The sequence below is a fragment of the Phyllobates terribilis genome, unplaced genomic scaffold (genome assembly GCF_046119375.1).
Source record: "Phyllobates terribilis strain yellow unplaced genomic scaffold, ASM4611937v1 Scaffold_8__6_contigs__length_399053987, whole genome shotgun sequence".
NCBI classification, from domain to species: domain Eukaryota; kingdom Metazoa; phylum Chordata; class Amphibia; order Anura; family Dendrobatidae; genus Phyllobates; species Phyllobates terribilis.
Window position 1 is genome coordinate 222504333 of NW_027362768.1, and position 22674 is coordinate 222527006.

The 22674-nt window shown below is 44.8% G+C and overlaps 1 protein-coding gene across 3 annotated transcripts in view; it reads right to left on the bottom strand.

The window, feature by feature from the left end:
• OLFML2B (olfactomedin like 2B) overlaps positions 1–22674 on the bottom strand; it is a 753194-nt gene that overhangs the window by 549137 nt on the left and 181383 nt on the right. For 2 of the 3 annotated variants that reach the window (XM_073644076.1, XM_073644075.1), the window contains exon 2: positions 21380–21643. The exons of the other annotated variant lie outside the window; for it this stretch is intronic. In XM_073644076.1, coding sequence (XP_073500177.1) covers positions 21380–21643 — 264 coding nt within the window. The remainder of the gene's footprint in view (positions 1–21379; positions 21644–22674) is intronic. 3 annotated transcript variants of the gene reach the window in all.

Below are 22674 nucleotides of genomic sequence, written 5' to 3' on the forward strand. Positions count from 1 at the left end.
CAAGCGTTTTGTCTGAGCGGGTTTTTAGTGCCGCTGGTGGAATTATAACCGATAGACGCATCCGCCTGTCAACTGAAAATGCTAAAAGGCTGACTCTTATAGAAATGAACAAAGGCTGGATTGGGCCAGACTTCTCAATAGCACTGAATGATAACAGCATAACCTAAACTCAAAAACAGTGTCTTTTTTTGGGAGGTCTAACTCTATTCCCATGCACCTCTATCTTCACACCCAGACATCGGTATATGCTTCCTGATTTTGTCTATTTTCTCTTGTCCTCCTCCTTCTCCGGGAGTCAGAAATGATTCCACGGGTGTTCCCCAAACTGTTCCCATTTCATTTGAGCACTGTTCCCATTGATTTGGGCAATTTTTAGGCCCTCTGCAGACCGCCGAGGGGAGCCGCCGGAAAAATGCTCGAGTTTGCCATAAGACTTACATTGGGCTCGTTACTGGGAGTGAGTACTCGAGCATTCCAATTTGCTCGACCCGAGCAATGAGCTCCCAAGCATTTTAGTGCTCGCTCATCACTACTAGCAAACTTTTGCTAGGTTTTTAAAATTAAAAATCTCTATCCATCCATACCTCTGGATCCTCAATGCATCTGAGTAGAAGCACCTTAATAAAGTCTGGTCTTCTGTTTCTTTTTTCTTCCACTCACGTTGGAACCATTCCCAAGAATCGTTCATGGCAACCATGCTGGCAGCAAACCACCATTAGGCATCCATATTGGAAACACGTTCTTTTCAGAGTTGTGCCTGTTTGCACAAAACCATGATGTGAGTTTAATCACTCACATCCTACTTTGATGTTACACTTTTCATATTACGCTTCGATATCGCTCCTGTTTTTCCCCCTTTCTTCCCATGATTTTTCATTAACAAGACAGTAGAACTGAACTTTGTTTCCTTACAAACAGATTTGCTGCAGCTCTCACAGCTCTACTGTATTACAACAATATTTCAACCCTCAATTAAACACTGGTGTCCAAAAAGAATGGGTAGACCACATTTCAATTAATAATCAATCATAACTATGATCAATATCTCAGAAGATCAGAAGAGAAACTGGTAATGAACAAAAAATTCTAATCTTTATTGGAAAAATTAGATAAAAGCTTGATTAAAAAAAGCCTGAGAAGAAGCCATGGCGAAACGGCGGCATCGGGGTTCCGGGCACATGTGAAACTGACAGTAGTTAATCACCTTCCTACATTCCTATGTTATTTTTTAAATGCATCTTTTTTCAATCTTTTGCTATTATGCACCTTAATCAGAACATCTTATGATCATATAGTAATGAGATCCATTCATTTGGGATAGTTGTTAGGCCATTTGTCAATATTGCACTATGGACTTTACTGGGGCCTAGAGTGACAACTTTCTGACTATACAGTGGTGGCCAAAAGTATTGGCACCCCTGCAATTCTGTCAGATAATACTCAGTTTCTTCCTGAAAATGATTGCAATCACAAATTATTTGGTATTATTCTCTTCATTTAATTTGCTTGCAAGGCAAAAACACAAAAGAGAATGAAGCAAAAATCAAATCATTTATCATTTCACACAAAACTCCAAAAATGGGCCAGACAAAAGTATTGGCACCCTCAGCCTAAGGCTGTGTGCCCACGTTGCGTATTACAAGCGTATATGCTGAGGAATTTCCGCAGCGTAAACGCTTGTAAAACGCATGTATATCCGCACCCCATGGTCCCCAATGGCATTCCGCAATGTCAATGCCCATGCTGCGGATTTTTCCGCAGCGTATATGCTGCGGTCAAAAATCCGCAGCATGTTCATTAATTTTGCGTTTCCGCATGCGGATGGTACCCAAGTCTGGAGGAGAGGAGACTCTCCTCCAGACCTGGGTACCAAAGAACCTGTAAAAAAAAGAATAAAATAAAGTTTATACTTATCTTCTGATGTCTTCCCGGTGTTTTCCCGCCGTCGCGAGGTGTGTGAGGAACCTGCCACGTCATTGAGTCATGTGACCCATCACATGACTCAATGACGTCACCGAAGGTCCTGCACACAACAGCGTGAGCCGCTCAAGACTCCGGACGGGGCAGAGAATGCATCGGTAGGTGAGTATAAACTTTGTTTTTTTATTTTTTACCATTCTGATTCTTTTTTTTTAACTATTACTTGGTCACACTATATAAATCCATGCCGGTTGCATGGATTTATATAGTGTGAACAAGTTGTCAAGCACTTTTCCAAGTGATGCTTGAATCACTTGGAGAAGTGCTTGATAACCCGCATGCGGAAATGCATGCAAAGACGCTGCAAAGACGCCTCACATACGCTTCTACCTGGCGGGAAAACCGCATGTAAAATCCGCATGCGATTTTCCCGTCAGGGAGAAGCATAAAAAATATGCTTCATTTCCGCAACGTGGGCACATAGCCTAATACTTGGTTGCACAACCTTTCGCCAAAATAACTGCAAACAACTGCTTCCGGTAGCCATCAATGAGTTTCTTACAATGCTATGCTGGAATTGTAGACCATTCTTCTTTGGCAAACTGCTCCAGGTCCCTGATATTTGAAGGGTGCCTTCTCCAAACTGCCATTTTGAGATCTCTCCACAGGTGTTCTATGGGATTCAGGTCTTGGCTCATTGCTGACCACCTTAGAAGTCTCCAGTGCTTTCTCTCAAACCATTTTATAGTGCTTTTGGAAGTGTGTTTTGGGTCATTGTCCTGCTGGAAGACCCATGACCTCTGAGGGAGACCCAGCTTTCTCACACTGGGCCCTACATTATGCTGCAAAATTTGTTGGTAGTCTTCAGACTTCATAATGCCATGCACACGGTCAAGCAGTCCAGTGCCAGAGGCAGCAAAGCAACCCCAAAACATCAGGGAACCTTCACCATGTTTGACTGTAGGGACCGTGTTATTTCTTTGAATGCCTCTTTTTTTTCCTGTACACTCTGTGTTGATGCTTTTTCCCCAAAAGCTCTACTTTTGTCTCATCTGAACAGAGAACATTCTTCCAAAACGTTTTAGGCTTTCTCAGGTAAGTTTTGGCAAACTCCAGCCTGGCTTTTTTATGTCTTGGGGTAAGAAGTGGGGTCTTCCTGGTTATCCTACCATACAGTCCCTTTTCATTCAGACGCCGACGGATAGTACGGGTTGATACTGTTGTACCCTCGGACTGCAGGGCAGCTTGAACTTGTTTGGATGTTAGTCGAGGTTCTTTATCCACCGTCCGCACAATCTTGCGTTGAAATCTCTCGCCAATTTTTCTTTTCCGTCCACATCTAGGCAGGTTAGCCACAGTGCCATGGGCTTTAAACTTCTTGATGACACTGCACACGGAAGACACAGGAACATTCAGGTCTTTGGAGATGGACTTGTAGCCTTGAGATTGCTCATGCTCCCTCACAATTTGGTTTCTCAAGTCCTCAGACAGTTCTTTGGTCTTCTTTCTTTTCTCCATGCTCAATGTGGTACACACAAGGACACAGGACAGAGGTTGAGTCAACTTTAATCCATGTTAACTGGCTGCAAGTGTGATTTAGTTATTGCCAACACCTGTCAGGTGCCACAGGTAAGTTACAAGTGCTGTGAATTACACGAATTAGAGAAGCATCACATGATTTTTCAAACAGTGCCAATACTTTTGTCCACCCCCTTTTTTAGGTTTGGTGTGGAATTATATCCAATTTGGCTTTAGGACAATTGTTTTTGTGTTTTTTCATTGAAGACAAATTAAATGAAGATAATAATACCAAAGAATTTGTGATTGCAATCATTTTCAGGAAGAAACTGAGTATTATCTGACAGAATTGCAGGGGTGCCAATACTTTTGGCCACCACTGTATATATCATACATAAATTTTTTCAACCTCATGGTTCTCTCTCTTTATAGGTGATGTTTTTTAGTCGTAGAGATGCAATTATAACCTTATATTAGTGTGCTGATATTGTGAATCATTAAAACTTATAGTTTTTTTCTTTACTACGCTGTTTGGTATTTATATGTGAATTGGTTGTTTGGCTTCCTTTTTTAATCATGCTTTTATCTAATTTTGTTAATAAAGATTTGAATTTTTTATTCATTACCAGTTTCTCTTCTGATCTTCTGTGGTATTGATCCTGACCTAGAATAGTGTTGATTGAATATTTCAACCCTGTCTGCCTTTGAGATGGAAGCTGGAGCTGAGCAGAACATGCAGATGTTTCGGGTATAATCACACATACCAGACTGGTAACTCCTCCTTCTATTTAAAATAATCTCCAGTCACATATTCTCATGCAGATCAATATCCGGCCCATAGTTCTGAACAGCTCATTTACATATAAGAAAAACATGGATTTCTCTAGAGTAAGACATCGGAGTACAGATATCAAGGTATCATTTTATTTAGTTTCCTACGACCGACATGCACAAAGGTGGATTGATCCTACTGATAGCTTCCCTTTAAGGGTTTTCTTAACATTTTTCTGAGATGTTTTTGTAAAGTTTTCTTTAGTATAATTTAAACTTTTTTTGTGTGTGATTTTCTCACATTTATTGAAACTAGTGTTGAGCAAGCACTAAAATGCTCGGGTGCTCGAAGCTCGGGCCGAGCTCACTGTGATACTCGGGTGCTCGACCCGAGCAACGAGCCCAATGTTAGTCTATGGGAGACCCGAACATTTTTGCGGCGGCTCCCCCGGCAGTCTGTAGAAAGCCTAAAAAGTGCCCAAAACGATAGTGACAGTGCTCAAATGACATGGGGACAGCATGGGGATCGCCCCTGGAAGCATTTCTGACCCCCAGGTCACTGCTGTCAAAAACGTGGTCAGAGGTATTAAGCCACTTTTACAGGCTCACAATAAAACGTTCAAAAACGAAAGTGAAAGTGCTTTCCTGTGAAATATGTTAACCCCCTAATGACCATGGGTCTTTCTGTTTTTGTGTTTTCCTTTTTTGCTCCCCTTCTTCCCAGAGCCAGAACTTTTTAAATTTTCGTTCAATATGGTCATGTGAGGGCTTATTTTTGGTGGGACGAGTTGTACTTTTAAACACCATCACTGGTTTTACCATATCTTGTGCTGGAAAATGGGAAAAAAATTCCAAGTGCAGTGAAACTGCAAAAAAAATGCAATTCCACAGTTGTTTTTTGGGTCCTTTTTTTACCACGTTCACAGATTGCTAAAACTGACCTGCCATCATTATTTTCCAGGTCGTTACAAGTTCATAGACACCAAACATGTATAGGTTCTTTTTTATTTAAGCGGTGAAAAAAAAATCCAAAGCTTGCTAAAAAAAACAAAAAAAATGACGCCATTTTCCGAGACCCTTAGCTTCTCCATTTTTCGGGATCTGGGGCCAGGTGAGGGCTTATTTTTTGCGTGCCGGGCTGACATTTTTATTGATACCATTTTGGGGTAGATCCGATGTTTTGATCGCCCGTTATTGCATTTTATTGCAAAGTTGTAGCGACCAAAAAAACTTAATTCTGGCGTTTAAAATTTTTTTCTCGTTACGCCGTTTACTGATTGTATTAATTCTTCTTTTATATTGATAGATCGGGCGATTCTGAACGCGGCGATACCAAATATGTGTATGTGTTGTTTTTTTTATATATATATATTTTATTTTGAATGGGGCGAAAGGGGGGTGACTTAAACTTTTATATATTTTTTATTTTTTTATTTTTTTAAAAACTTTTTTTTTACACTTTCTGCTTGCTTCTATAGTCTCCAGAGGAGACTAGAAGCAGCAGTTGTCTGATTGCTTCTACTGCATACAAGCGATGAGCAGATCGCTTGCATGCAGGAGAAATGCTCACTTGCTATGAGCGCTGACCACTAGGTGGCGCTCATAGCAATTGAGACATGACAACCACAGGCATCTGCTGCAGACCCTGAGTTGTCATGCCCACCCATTGGTGACCCGTGATCACGTGACGGGGTCACTGATGGGCGGGGCTTAGGACTCCCGGAAGCGCGAGTTAAATGCCACTGTCAGAGATTTAACATGTTAACAGCCGCGGGTGGATTGCGATTCCAATAATCAGCTGACATGTGCTCGCTTCAGTGCGGGCTCACCGCCGGAGCACCCGCTGAACCGGCCTTCCCGACCTGGTGCGTACTATTACTGACCAGGTCGGAAAGGGGTTAAGGAACATCCTTTCTAGGGTAAAGACTTGTGTATAAGCTAAAATAAATAACCAAAAACAAAAATACTCCTCCATACCTTGGGCTATGTTCACAAGTAGCATTTTTTATGCATTTTTGCACGTTTGTATTGCTTTCAACCGTGACAAATGCATTCACCGGGAAATGTCATTTCAACATTTTACAACCTTATCTGGCCATGTGCTGTGTGACACATGCATACAGTGCTAAAAAGACATGGGAACACATGGGGAAGACCCCTGGAAGCATCTCTGACACCCAGGTCACTGCCTAAAAGTGTGCCCATCAGAAGTGATCCTTGCCGCATCAGAAGATGCAGACTTGCAACTATCCCCGTGCAAGTCCTTGTCCCAGGGCAGTGTTCAATTGTACCTCCCCCATAACTTGCAATACAAGCGCAAGTATGCAGCCTGCCACCCACCCACCCCCAGGCTGCAATACCATACTGCTAGCTTGCTTGCACTTGAAATTGGGCCTTTTAGGCATGTGGAGGTGGAATCTGGCCACCACGTCATGGCTGCGTCGGTAGCCTGGTATTCATACTCAGTCCCCAGCCGCTCGGCGGCCGGGTGTCCACGCTTGTTCCCCAGCCGCCAGGGGGCGGCCGGGTGTCCATACTCAGTCCCCAGCCGCCCCGCGGCCGGGTGCCCACACACAGTCCCCAGCCGCGTGGGGGTGGCCGGGTGTCCATAAACGGTCCCCAGCCGCCCCTATTTGTCCCGGTGCACCTTATACACAAGCGCGCATACCAAAACATTACCTGTGCCCTCCCCAGTGCATTTAGTGGGAAGGACAGCCTAACCACAAACACGTGGACAAGTGAATGTGGCCAGGAATGGTCCATCTCACTGACGCCTTCACACTGGGTTAATATTGTGGAAGCCGGGACACAGTTGGACACTGGGATACAACACGTCCTCCAGACATAGAGGATTGCGGGTCCTGGGTCAATCAGGCTTCAACACAAAGTTCAGAAGGTAGACAGCAGCAGTGGTCGGCCTCCTACACAACGAGTAACTTTTTCATGATCATGAGGCCATCCACCTCCTTAGCTTTCTGTTCCTTGGAATGCAAGCGCATGTATGTAGTAGCAGCTAGGCCTGAGGTGGTCAGCATTTTGGCGCATATTCTACCTCCTTCGAGGATTGCTGGATGTTTTCCTGCTACTATCCCAGTTCTATGACTCCCGTTAAAACAAAGCTTCAGGTGATGAATGATGGATGAGGTGGTGGCAAAGGAGAAAGAGCAGGAGGAACAGGGACCATTCACATCAATATCAGGCCAGCCAACCACACATGTCTTGTAGGATATGTTTCTGTACCAAAAGGAGCGGTTCAGCTACACAGTTATAAGGCATACAGTGAATGCAATGCCTACCAAAAATTTCGAGGCACTCCAATGCCCCTTGGAAGTGACATGGAGGTCAGTGGGCCTTAACTAAACCGTTTTTTCCATTTATAGCAACTGGGTCTCCTGTACACTGTTGGCCTAAGCAGGGAATGGAAGGGTTTCCAAAAATTATTAGGCACTGCAATGCCCCTTGAAACAGACGTGGATTACAGCGTATTAAAAACCTTCTACCCATTATTGGGGAGTGGGTCTCCCTTAGTGTTCGCCTATGCATTGAAAAGCAAAAGCTGACAAAAATTAGGAGGAAATGCAATGCCCGTTGCAAGAGTCGTGGAGGTTAGAGGTAATTAAAAGCAACATGTCAATGCCCCTTGGAAGAGCTGTGGAGTTCAGAGTGGTTTAGCAAGATGGTTTTAATGCTCCTTAGAAGAGACGTGGAGTTCAGAGTGGTTTAACAAGACAGTTGTAATGCTCCTTGGAAGAGATGTGGAGGTAGCAGTAGCTTAACAAGACGGTTTTAATGCCTCTTGGAAGAGTGGTGGAGGTCGCAGTGGAATAAAAAGACAATATCAATGCCCCTTGGAAGAGTGGTGGAGGTCGCAGTGGAATAAAAAGACAATATTAACGACCCTTGGAAGAGACGTGGAGGTCACAGTAGCTTAACAAGACGATTTTAATGCCCCTTACAAGAGCCATGCAGTACAGCATATTAAAAACATTATTCCCATTATTGGGGAGTGGGTCTCCCATAGTCTTTGCCTATGCCTTCCAAGCAAAAGCTGCCAAAAATTAGGAAGGGGGAACTTGCAATGTCCCTTACAAGAGCCATGCAGTACAGCATATTAAAAACTTTATTCCCATTATTGGGGAGTGGGTCTTCCATAGTCTTTGCCTATGCCGTCCAAGCAAAAGCTGCCAAAAATTAGGACAGAGGAACTTGCAATGCTGGCAACATGGACCACGGTCACCCTGGTGGTATAGTGGTCGTGGAGGCTGAGGATAAGGAGAAGAGCAAAAAACAGCCGAAATGAGGAAGCGTATACCCATGTGTGGGTGTGAAGCGATGCATGTGAATACACCTCCCGAAATAACACAGTGGATTTGACTTTATGTTACTCTGCTGTCATTTGGTGGTGATGAGAAGTCTGGCCCAATCCAGCCCTTGTTCATTTTGATAAGGGTCAGCTTGTCAGCATTGTCAGTTGACAGGCGAGTGCGCTTATCAGTTATAATTCCCCCAGCGGCACTAAAAACACGCTCCGATAACACGCTAGCGGCAGGGCAGGCCAGGACCTCCAAGGCATACAGAGTGAGTTCATTCCAAGTGTCCAGCTTGGATACCCAATAATTAAAAGGCACAGAGGAATCATGGAGGACGCTGGTACTCCCTCACCATCTTTTGAAACTTTCCACTCCTTGTGAGAGTACCCTGCGCCTCAGGGCCTGTAAGCTGGGCAGGTCTCAGAAAACTGTCCTAGAACATTGACAGTGTTCCCCTGCCTCTGCTGGATTGGAGTTGCGTCTCTCTCGCCAGTATGCCTTAGTTGGGCAGCGAACTGTGACCTCTGCCGCTACCGTGTTCAGATGGGAATTTTTATAATAGTTCTGCAGCAAGGGCTTTCTGGTACTGCTCCATTTTTGTAGACCTCTCCAACTCAGGAATAAGAGACTGAAAGTTCTCCTTGTAGAGGGGATCTAAAAGTGTCATCAACCAGTAATGACTGTCACCCAACATTTTGACAATGCGAGGGTCACGATTAAGGCAGCGCAACATAAAGTCAGCCATGGGTGCCAGACTGGTAACGGGCAAGACTTCCGTGTCCTCACCAAGATGACGACTGATAGTGTTGAGCAATCACTAAAATGCTCGCGTGCTCGAAGCTCGGGCCGAGCTTACCGTGATACTCGGGTGCTCGACCCGAGCAACGAGCCCAATGTTAGTCTATGAGAGACTTGAGCATTTTTGCGGCAGCACCCCCGGCAGTCTGTAGAAAGCCTAAAAAGTGCCCAAAACGATAGTGACAGTGCTCAAAAGACATGGGGGCAGCATGGGGATCGCCCCTGGAAGCATTTCTGACCCCCAGGTCACTGATGTCAACAACGTGGTCAGAGGTATTAAGCCACTTTTGCGGGCTCACAATAAAACGTTCAAAAACGAAACTGAAACGGTTTTCCTGTGAAATATGTTAAGGAATTTCCTTTCCAGGGTAAAAACTTGTGTATAAGGTAAAATAAATAACCAAAAACAAAAATACTCCTCCACACCTTGGGCTATGTTCACAAGTAGCATTTTTCATGCGTTTTTGCACTTTTGTATTGCTTTCAACCGTGACAAATGCGTTCACCGGAAAATGTCATTTTAACATTTTACAACCTTATCTGGCCATGTGCTGTGTGACACATGCATACAGTGCTGAAAAGACAAGGGATCAGCATGGGGAAGACCCCTGGAAGCATCTCTGACCCCCAGGTCACTGTCTAAAAGTGTGCCCATCAGAAGTGATCCTTGCCGCATCAGAAGATGCAGACTTGCAACTATCCCCGTGCAAGTCCTTGTCCCAGGGCAGTGTTCAATTGTACCTCCCCCATTCCTTGCAATGCAAGCGAAAATATGCAGCCAACCACCCACCCGCAGGCTGCAATACCATACTGCTAGCTTTCACTTGAAATGGGGCCTTTTAGTTTGGAGGAGGCCGAAGTTGGCCACTACCTCATGGCCGCTTCGGCAGCGAGGTATCCATACTCTGTCCCCAGCCGCCCGGCGGCCGGGTGTCCACGCTCGGTCCCCAGCCGCCAGGTGGCGGCCAGGTGTCCATACTCGGTCCCCAGCCGCCCTGATTTCTCCTGTCACCTTCCCCCACACTTTTCTTAGCCTGGCCTGCTTTAGGGCAGCATTGGAAGAGCACACCAGAGAACCAGACTCCTCCGGTGGGCCCTGGCTTCTCCATCAGGGGAGTTGAGAGTGCCTAGGTGAGGATGATGATGATAGAAGTTAGCATCTGCTTTGTTTTCTTGGAATGCAAGCGCAGTTATGTAGTAGAGGCTAGGCCGGAGGTGGTCCGCGTTTTGGCGCATATCCTACCTCCTCCGAGGATTGCTGGATGTTTTACTGCTACTATCCCAGTTCTATGACTCCCGTTAAAACAAAGCTTCAGGTGATAAATGATGGATGAGGTGGTGGCAAAGGAGAAAGAGCAGGAGGAACAGGGACCATTCACATCAATATCAGGCCAGTCAACCAGATATGTCTTGTAGGATATGTTTCTGTAACAAAAGGAGCGGTTCGGCTACACAGTTATATGGCATACAGTGAGTGCAATGCCTACCAAAAATTTCGAGCCACTCCAATGCCCCTTGGAAATGACATGGAGGTCAGAGGGCGTTAACTAAACCTTTTTTTCGATTTATAGCAACTGGGTCTCCCGTGCACTGTTGGCCTAAGCAGTGAATGGAAGGCTTTCCAAAAATTATGAGGAACTGCAATGCCCCTTACAAGAGCCATGTGTGGCACCCCAGGGGTCTGGTCACCACAGTAATAGAGATCTTACGTCGGAGAGCAAGTGGGAGGTTTCCTGGTCAGGATCCCTTAAACATGCAACATCCTCCTGCCCCAGTCCTGGGAGGGGAGAATTCTGCCCTTATAAACTGGATCTGGGGCGGGGTTGAGTGAGTCAGAGAACAGTCAGAGTCAGAGTGAGAGCAAGGGAAAGTAACAGCAAGGAGCTCTGTAGGAGCTAGGAGCTAAAAACCAGGGGCTGGAAGCTGAGCAGAGCTCGCCCTGGCAGAAGACAATAGGAACCGGACACAGGAGTCCGAAGCTGTGAGGACTTATATATTCAGCAGCAGAAACCAGCCGGCAGGGGATTTCAGGTCCTCTGGCCATAGAAGCCCGGAGGCTCAGTCACAAGCAAGGGACCAGCACCGCCGTCGTGGAGCGGAGGCTAACAGAAGGCCCCAAGTCACCAGCCATACGGGTGAGCACTACACGGTACACTCAGGGACGTGGGCTGCTTCTACCCGCTTACAGCAAGGTAGTCAGGAAGAGTGCAGACAGACGGGGAGGCCTATAACTCCACCTGGCCAGGGGAACTCCTGCTTGCTCACAAACTGACCAGGCCTCTTATGCTAGCCAGTACTCCCGGGAGGGTCTACCTTATAATCATCAGTAAAGACCCTGAACTGCACTGCAAAGACTCTGAGTCGTTCCTGCTGCACTCATGCACCATCACCCCCATCATCCACACTCACTGCCCTGAGGCTATACTCCTCCCGAGGGGAGTTATTCTATGCTCTGCACACAACACCAGCCTCAGCGGTCTGCCTCGCAGCGGTGGTACTCCCTGACCGCAATCCACGGGTGGCGCAGTCGGACAATTAACCTCAAAACCTAAGAAAGACTGCCACTGGTTTGACCAGCCTGAGCCACGGGACCGGGTCACCGCCACGGAGACTACAGACCCCAGAGACCCGGCACCGGGTATCCCATACACGTGTACACACGGCCCAGGGGGCGCGTCACATGCAGTACAGCATATTACAAACATAAGTCCCATTATTGGGGAGTGGGTGTCCCATAGTATTTGCTTATGCCTTGCAAGCAAAAGCTGCCAAAAATTAGGACAGAGCAACTTGCAATGCCCCTTACAAGAGCGATGCAGTACAGCATATTACAAACATAAGTCCCATTATTGGGGAGTGGGTGTCCCATAGTATTTGCTTATGCCTTGCAAGCAAAAGCTGCCAAAAATTAGGACGGAGCCACTTGCAATGCCCCTTACAAGAGCCATGCAGTACAGCATATTACAAACATAAGTCCCATTATTGGGGAGTGGGTATCCCATAGTATTTGCTTATGCTTTCCCAGCAAAAGCTGCCAAAAATTAGGATGGAGCAACTTGCAATGCCCCTTACAAGAGCCATGCAGTACAGCATATTACAAACATAAGTCCCATTATTGGGGAGTGGGTGTCCCATAGTATTTGCTTATGCCTTGCAAGCAAAAGCTGCCAAAAATTAGGATGGAGCAACTTGCAATGCCCCTTACAAGAGCCATGCAGTACAGCATATTACAAACATAAGTCACAGTATTGGGGAGTGGGTCTCCCATAGTATTTGCTTATGCTTTCCCAGCAAAAGCTGCCAAAAATTAGGACGGAGCAACTTGCAATGCCCCTTACAAGAGCCATGCAGTACAGCATATTACAATCATAAGTTCCATTATTGGGGAGTGGGTGTCCCATGTTATTTGCTTATGCTTTCCCAGCAAAAGCTGCCAAAAATTAGGACGGAGGAACTTGCAATGCTGGCACCCTGGTGGTATAGTGGTAGTGGAGGCAGAGGATAAGGTGAAGAAGATTAAACAGCCGAAACGGGGAAGCATATACCCATGTGTGGGTGTGAAGCGGTGCATGTGAATACACCTCCCGAAATAACACAGTGGATTTGACTTTATGTTACTCTGCTGTCATTTGGTGGTGATCAGAAGTCTGGCCCTATCCAGCCCTTGTTCATTTTGATAAGGGTCAGCTTGTCAGCATTGTCAGTTGACAGGTGAGTGCGCTTATCAGTTATAATTCCCCCAGCGGCACTAAAAACACGCTCCGATAACACGCTAGCGGCAGGGCAGGCCAGGACCTCCAAGGCGTACAGAGCGAGTTCATTCCAAGTGTCCAGCTTGGATACCCAATAATTAAAAGGCACAGAGGAATCACGGAGGACGCTGGTACGATCGGCAAGGTACTCCCTCACCATCTTTTGAAACTTTCCACTCCTTGTGAGAGTACCCCGCGCCTCAGGGCCTGTAAGCTGGGCGGGTGTCAGAAAACTGTCCCAGAACGTTGACAGTGTTCCCTTGCCTCTGCTGGATTGGAGTTGCATCTCTCTCGCCTGTACGCCTTGGTTGGGCAACGAACTGTGACCTCTGCCGCTAGCGTGTTCAGATGGGAATTTTTTTAAGAGTTCTGCAGCAAGGGCCTTCTGGTATTGCCCTATTTTTGTAGACCTCTCCACCTCAGGAATAAGAGAGTGAAAGTTCTCCTTGTAGCGGGGGTCTACAAGTGTCACCAACCAGTAATGACTGTCACCCAACATTTTGACAACGCGAGGGTCACGGTTAAGGCAGCGTAACATAAAGTCAGCCATGCGTGCCAGACTGGTAACGGGCAAGATTTCCGTGTCCTCACCAAGATGACGACTGACCATGCTCTCCTCCTCCTCCTCCTACTCCTCTTCCTCCTCCCCCCTGTCCTCAGGCCACCCACGCTAACACTAATGATGGCATCATCGCCACTCACCATCTTGGTGGCCTCCTCAAAGTTTGTCAGGATGGTACATATGTCAGACATCCAGGTCCACTCCTGAGGTCTTATGTGTGGAGTCTGACCTGAATATCGACGGCCTTGTTGCAGCTGGTACTCCACAACTGCTCTCTTCTGCTCACAAATCCTTTGCAACATGTGGAGGGTAGAGTTCCAACGTGTGGGGACATCACACACCAGTCCGTGTGCCGGAAGCTGCAAACGCTGCTGCAACACAGCAAGGGCGGCGGAAGCTGTAGCCGACTTACGAAAATGAGCTGACAGGCGGCGTACTATCACGAGCAGATCTGGCAACTCGGGGTACGATTTAAGAAACCGCTGAACCACGAGGTTAAGCACATGAGCCAGGCATGGTACGTGTGTGATCTCGCCTCGCCTCAGAGCCGCCACGAGGTTACGGCCATTGTCACACACGACCATGCCGGGATGTAGGTTCAGCGGTCTCAGCCACAGATCTGCCTGCTCTTTCACAGCTGTCCACAACTCACAAGCAGTGTGAGGTTTATCACCTAAGCTTATGAGTTTCAGCACAGCCTGTTGCCGCTTGGTGGAGGCAGTACTGCAATGCTTCCAGCTTGTAACTGATGTGGTGATATCTGAGATGGAGGCTGAACATGAGGAGGAGGAGGAGGAGGATGCGCAGGAGCTGTACACTGTGGGGGCAACTCTGACTGACATAGGGCCCGCAATCCTCGGTGTGGGGAGGATGTGTTCCGTCCCAAGGTCCGACTGGGTCCCGGCTTCCACTATGTTTACCCAGTGTGCCGTCAGAGAGATGTACCGTCCCTTGCCACAAGCACTTGTCCACGTGTCCGTTGTCAGGTGGACTCTCCCAGTAACTGCGTTGTTGAGGGCACGGCAGATGCTTTGGGACACGTGCTTGTGTAGTGCGGGGATGGCACACCGGGCAAAATAGTGTCGGCTGGGGACCGAGTACCGAGGGACGGCCACCGCCATAAGATTGCAGAAGGATTCCGTCTCCACCAGCCTAAAAGGCAGCATTTCCAATGCAAGAAGTCGTGAAATGTGAGAATTTAGGACTGTGGCCTGTGGGGCGTTAGCTGCGAATTTCCGCTTTCGTTCAAAGGTCTGGGATATGGACAATTGAACGCTGCGGTGGGACGTGGACGTGGACGTTGATGCTGTTTCTTGAGAAACTGCCATAACAAGTGAAGACTGAGAGGAGGGGGCATCTTTACATGCAGTATGGACAGGGGATTACCTTGCACACACAACAGGGGGTTCTATTGCACGCACAACAGTGGAAGAAGCAGTGGTGACACCCGCTGACACTGGTCGTGGACCCTGGGTTTCGCCCCACAAAGTCGGGTGCTTTGCTGCCATGTGCCTGATCATGCTGGTGGTGGTCAGGCTGGTAGTTTTGTCACCCCTGCTGATGCTGGCATGGCAGGTGGAACATATGGCCTTTTTGGGGTTATCAAAAAATTCCAGACTCTGGAAGACCTACCGCTTGTACTTGCAACGTCCCTCGTGTTGGTGTTACAGGGAACGGTTGCCTGCCTTCTGTCTGCGGCCACCACACTGCTTCTTCCTGCCTGTTGGGGTACTCTGCCTTCCTCCCCCTGTGTGCTGCTGGCCTCACTCTGCATGTCCTCCTTCCACGTTGGGTCAGTTACTAGATCATCCACCACCTCCTCCTCTTCCACTTGCGCACCACGATCCTCCTCCTCACTTCCTGGCAATTGTGTCTCGTCATCGTCCACCTCTTGTGACAGATTGCCAACGTCGACTTTCTGTTGCCGTGGCTGTTCAAATTTTTGGGCATCGCAACATGGGATCTCCTCTTCCACCACTTCAAGCGTATCAGTCGAGGGGCCCAAATATGGAAATGGACCAGTGAACAGCTCTTCAGAGTGTCCAAGTGTGGGATCACTTGCTGTCTGACGACACTCGGCATGGTGGGAGGAAGGAGCATCAGGGTGAGGAGGAGTATGCGGTCGAGACTCACGGCTACTAAGATTTGACCGTGTGGAAGACAGACCGGAGGTGGTGGTGCCCAGGTAACTGGAAGTATTGTCTGCTATCCAATTAATAACCTGTTCACACTGATCAGTTCTCAATACTGGTGTTGTTCTGTGCTTCCTTAGTAATTCGGTCAAGAAGTGGGAGCGAGAAGATGTGGCTGTTGGTTGTGGCACATTTTCACCTTGGCCACGGCCCCGTCCTCTGCATGAACCATCTCCAGAACGTCCACTTCCACGTCCCTTGCCACGCGCCTTGCCCATTGTAAATGAAGTAAAATAGCTTACACTTGCACTATCAAGGGAAAAAGGGTAATAAAGAGTAGATTAGAACCGTTGAAGAGGAAAACCACAGTTATTGTTTACTGGGGTATACCACACTTTTTTAAATAGAGATATTTGCGGCTGAACAGTGAGCGACACACTCAAACTGCTTTTTTTTTAGATACCAAACGCCCAAAACTGGATAGTACAGCGATTTGACCCGTGGAACTGCGAAACCACACTGGGATGTCGGGCCTACACAAGACTATTTTCAACAGATATATTTTTGTGTCACAACAGTCAGGAGACACTACTGTTTTTCTTTACGGAAAAAAATACCAAAACCTGAATAATAGAGATTTTTTACCGTGGGATGGCAAAACCACAGTTATTGTTTACTGGGGAATACCACACTTTTTTAAATAGAGATATTTGCGGCTGAACAGTGAGCGACACACTCAAACTGTTTTTTTTAGATACAAATGGCCCAAAAGTGGATAATACAGAGGTTTGAACCGTGAAACTGCAAAGCCACACTTGTATTTCTCGGGCCTACACCAGACTATTTTCAACAGATATATTTATGTCTGAACAATCAGGAGACACTATTTATTTTTTACGGCAAAAAATGCCAAAAGCAGGATAATAGAGATGTTTTACCGTGGAACAGCAAAACCACAGTTATAATTTACTGGTGTATACCAGACTTTTTTGAATATATATATATTTGCGGCTGAACAGTGAGCGACACACTCAAACTGTTTTTTTTAGATACAAATGGCCCAAAAGTGGATAATACAGAGGTTTGAACCGTGGAACTGCAAAACCACACTTGTATTTCTCGGGCCTACACCAGACTATTTTCAACAGATATATTTGTGTCTGAACAATCAGGAGACACTATTTATTTTTTACGGCAAAAAATGACAAAAGCAGGATAATAGAGATTTTTTACTGTGGAACAGCAAAACCACAGTTATAATTTACTGGTGTATACTAGGCTTTTTAAAATATATATATATTTGCGGCTGAACAGTGAGCGACACACTCAAACTGTTTTTTTTAGATACAAATGGCCCAAAAGTGGATAATACAGAGGTTTGAACCGTGAAACTGCAAAGCCACACTTGTATTTCTCGGGCCTACACCAGACTATTTTCAACAGATATATTTGTGTCTGAACAATCAGGAGACACTATTTATTTTTTACGGCAAAAAATGCCAAAAGCAGGATAATAGAGATGTTTTACCGTGGAACAGCAAAACCACAGTTATAATTTACTGGTGTATACCAGACTTTTTTGAATATATATATATTTGCGGCTGAACAGTGAGCGACACACTCAAACTGTTTTTTTTAGATACAAATGGCCCAAAAGTGGATAATACAGAGGTTTGGACCGTGAAACTGCAAAGCCACACTTGTATTTCTCGGGCCTACACCAGACTATTTTCAACAGATATATTTGTGTCTGAACAATCAGGAGACACTATTTATTTTTTACGGCAAAAAATGCCAAAAGCAGGATAATAAAGATGTTTTACCATGGAACAGCAAAACCACAGTTATAATTTACTGGTGTATACCAGACTTTTTTGAATATATATATATTTGCGGCTGAACAGTGAGCGACACACTCAAACTGTTTTTTTTAGATACAAATGGCCCAAAAGTGGATAATACAGAGGTTTGAACCGTGGAACTGCAAAACCACACTTGTATTTCTCGGGCCTACACCAGACTATTTTCAACAGATATATTTATGTCTGAACAATCAGGGGACACTATTTATTTTTTACGGCAAAAAATTTCAAAAGCAGGATAATAGAGATTTTTTACTGTGGAACAGCAAAACCACAATTATAATTTACTGGTGTATACCAGGCTTTTTAAAATATATATATATTTGCAGCTGAACAGTGAGCGACACACTCAAACTGTTTTTTTTAGATACAAATGGCCCAAAAGTGGATAATACAGAGGTTTGAACCGTGAAACTGCAAAGCCACACTTCTATTTCTCGGGCCTACACCAGACTATTTTCAACAGATATATTTGTGTCTGAACAATCAGGAGACACTATTTATATTTTACGGCAGAAAATGCCAAAAGCAGGATAATAGAGATGTTTTACCGTGGAACAGCAAAACCACAGTTAGAATTTACTGGTGTATACCAGACTTTTTTGAATATATATATATTTGCGGCTGAACAGTGAGCGACACACTCAAACTGTTTTTTTTAGATACAAATGGCCCAAAAGTGGATAATACAGAGGTTTGAACCGTGGAACTGCAAAACCACACTTGTATTTCTCGGGCCTACACCAGACTATTTTCAACAGATATATTTGTGTCTGAACAATCAGGAGACACTATTTAATTTTTATGGCAAAAAATGCCAAAAGCAGGATAATAGAGATTTTTTACTGTGGAACAGCAAACCCACAGTTATAATTTACTGGTGTATACCAGGCTTTTTAAAATATATATATATTTGCGGCTGAACAGTGAGCGACACACTCAAACTGTTTATTTTAGATACAAATGGCCCAGAAGTGGATAATACAAAGGTTTGAGCCGTGAAACTGCAAAGCCACACTTGTATTTCTCGGGCCTACACCAGACTATTTTCAACAGATATATTTGTGTCTGAACAATCAGGAGACACTATTTATTTTTTACGGCAAAAAATGCCAAAAGCAGGATAATAGAGATGTTTTACCGTGGAACAGCAAAACCACAGTTATAATTTACTGGTGTATACCAGACTTTTTTGAATATATATATATTTGCGGCTGAACAGTGAGCGACACACTCAAACTGTTTTTTTTAGATACAAATGGCCCAAAAGTGGATAATACAGAGGTTTGAACCGTGAAACTGCAAAGCCACACTTGTATTTCTCGGGCCTACACCAGACTATTTTCAACAGATATATTTGTGTCTGAACAATCAGGAGACACTATTTATTTTTTTGCGGCAAAAAATGCCAAAAGCAGGATAATAGAGATGTTTTACCATGGAACAGCAAAACCACAGTTATAATTTACTGGTGTATACCAGACTTTTTTGAATATATATATATTTGCGGCTGAACAGTGAGTGACACACTCAAACTGTTTTTTTTAGATACAAATGGCCCAAAAGTGGATAATACAGAGGTTTGAACCGTGGAACTGCAAAACCACACTTGTATTTCTCGGTCCTACACCAGACTATTTTCAACAGATATATTTGTGTCTGAACAATCAGGAGACACTATTTAATTTTTATGGCAAAAAATGCCAAAAGCAGGAGAATAGAGATTTTTTACTGTGGAACAGCAAAACCACAGTTATAATTTACTGGTGTATACCAGGCTTTTTAAAATATATATATATTTGCGGCTGAACAGTGAGCGACACACTCAAACTGTTTTTTTTAGATACAAATGGCCCAATAGTGGATAATACAGAGGTTTGTACCGTGGAACTGCAAAACCACACTTGTATTTCTCGGGCCTACACCAGACTATTTTCAACAGATATATTTGTGTCTGAAAAATCAGGGAGACACTATTTTTTTTTTTTTACAGAAAAAAATGCAAAAAGCAGGATAATAGAGATTTTTTACCATGGAACAGCAAAAGCACACTTCTGTCTCTCTGGCCTACACCAGACTATTTTCAACAGATATATTTGTGTCTGAAAAATCAGGGAGACACTATTATTATTTTTATACAGCAAAAAATGCCAAAAACAGGATAATAGAGATGTTATACTGTGGAACATCAAAACCACAGTAATAATTTACTGGTGTATACCAGACTTTTTTAAATATATATATTTGTGGCTGAACAGTGAGCGACACACTCAAACTGTTTTTTTTAGATACAAATAGCCCATAGAACTGCAAAACCACACTTATATTTCTCTGGCCTACACCAGACTATTTTCAACAGATATATTTGTGTCTGAAAAATCAGAGGCACACTTTTTTTTTTTTTGGGGGGGGGACACCAAAAGGTTAATAAGATGGGTATTTGTACATTGTGAAGGAGGAAAAAAAAAGAGGATTTAGATAAAAAAAAAGGATTTTTCCTGGCCCCCGGGACCTGGAGCTAAGTCCAGCAATTTCAGCAACAGGAGCAGCACACAGGACTGTAATGCAGTGTTTGCTGGTATAACCACTGCGTCTCCTATACAGCCTGCCTGCCTGATATGCCTGGGATGGATATTAGTCCTGAGAAGGACTGTTTGTTTGATCTGGCAGCCTTTACAGACCCTACACTAACTATTTTGCAGGATATATCTTGCCCTAAATCAGCAGCGCTGTCCCTACACTGTCTGATCCGGAGCGACTGTGTCCAAGATGGCGGCGCCCGGTTTTAAATACTCGAGGTGACGCTGTGCGGCCAGTCAATCACTGTAATGCCCACAAACAACATGGCTGCGGCATTACAGTGACTGGGTGGCAATCCCTGCATGTTCATTGGCTCTGTAAAGAGCACCAAACATGCAGGGCGGAGACCCGAGCTCCCGCCTGAGTAACCCGGAAATGCTCGGTGCTCGCCGAACATCCCGAGTAGAGTGATGCTCAGGTGAGTACCGAGCAGTGTCGAGCATGTTCGCTCAACACTAATTGAAACCCATTAAGCAATTAATGAAATGCATACTTTTTATGAAGTGAAACAGCCTCAAAAATACTTACAAAACATATAGTTGTCTTTGTGGCATAAGTGTAGCCTTCTCATTGATTTGTTTTCCAAGTATGGAGCAGCATCAAAGTGGAAAACACCTGAGAATTCACAGGTCACTTCTTTTAACTACATGGAGTTTTTGAAACCCTGAAGTCGGCCCTCACCTGTGCTAAATGACCCCAAACAGTTAGTCAACACGTTTAACTCTTGCATCCACCGTTGACCTCCCTCATTTCTGCAGAAGACTGCCACACATTTCAAAAATAAGATCGACCAAGTAAGACATAACCTTCCTTCCCACCATCACTGAAGGAAAGCTTTCTCAACTTCTCTCCAAATCGCACCTCACCCTTGTTCTCTTGATCCTATATGAAACCCACCAACCTACTGACTCCTTACCCATTACCCTGTCAATTGTAAGCTAGCAAGGGCAGGGCCCTCTCCCCTCTGTACCAGTCTATCAATGTTATTTTGTTTATTGTAATTTTATAAATGTAATTTGTATGTAAACTGTTTTCACATTTAAAGCACCATGAAATCAATGGTGCTCTAAAAAAAAAAATAATAATAATATATGTATTATATTTTTATCAATATATATACACAACTTCTCATTATATATATATGCATAGATGAGTAAAAATAAAGGGAAAATACCTTAAAGCCATTTTTCTCAGTTTCTTTAAGCTTTTTTAGACGAAAATCTCCCTCGCATGGATTTAGAGCAGATGGTGGGGCCACACATGCACACTTGCAGTCTGGACCTGATGTTATGGTCTCCACAGTATAGAAGTCCTCTGGCTGGAACTGACCATTCTTAGATCTTTCACATGAGTCTCTATTTAGTGGTTTTACAACACATTTGCACTTGCAGTTGGATCCTTCGGATATGGCTTTTACTTTGTCATAATCACCAAGCAACTTTAAAAAGAAAAAACAAAACCAAATTAGCTTAGAAGTTCATAGAAAAACATTTTTTTACATCTACTGTAATCTTGTGTATACCCTCTAACACAGGGGTCTTGAATTCGGCTGGGTATATGGGCCACACAAGGAAAAAAGTTGAATTTGGTGGGCTGCATTCTTTGAAGGACAAAGTGACATTTTTATATTGGAATAACCTCGGCACTCAGATTAGAGCAACCAAAATGTAATTTAATGCAGTCCAAAAAATTAACAAACGTTTCGGTCTAGCAGACCTTCATCAGTAAAACTGCAGAAGGACAGAATATCTGCAGAAGGACACAAATACAAAAAATACAAAATAAGGTAAGTAAATCCAAACAAACAAAAACACAGTACATTCAGATAAATTTGTAACGTCGAGTTGGCCAAAGGGCAAGGAGGGATAATGGAAAAGAGGTAAGGTCTTGGGGAAGAGGTATAGGATCCTGCCTAATGGGGCGGATGGCTAAAGTATGATAGAGATAATCTAAGAGTGAAACACCTACCAGACTGCCTATAAGGAGGAGGGTTAAAGGCATGGGTGCCAGGGCTGAGGACACAATGTCACAATGCAGCAATAGACTAACTGAAAGGCACAGACAAGAGCCGCGTTATCAAGGGCCACTTGTATAGCAAGGGTGTACACCCTGTTAAGTTACTAGTGTCTTAGAAGTGTGGAGGCACTGTACCTTAACCGCTGTAAGTGTGAGGAGCCTGGTGAAGAAAGCGGTGTCCACCGCTGGTTCCTGGTGCTAAAGTGTTGTGGGGAGGCCCCTTTATATATGGGAGTGACAGAGTGATAGACCTATCAGGGCCAGGGCTGCAGAGCGAATCACAGCGAAAAGCGGAAGTCCCCGAGTGACGTCACCGGATGTGATGTATCGCTGGTGCGCGCGGTCCAGGGCATTGAGGCTTGCGTTCCACGAAGTAGGAAGTGGGCCTGCCGAACTGGGAGGACCTGTATCACATGCTCCGGAGGTGTGTATGCACTGCAGCCATGGCGCTGT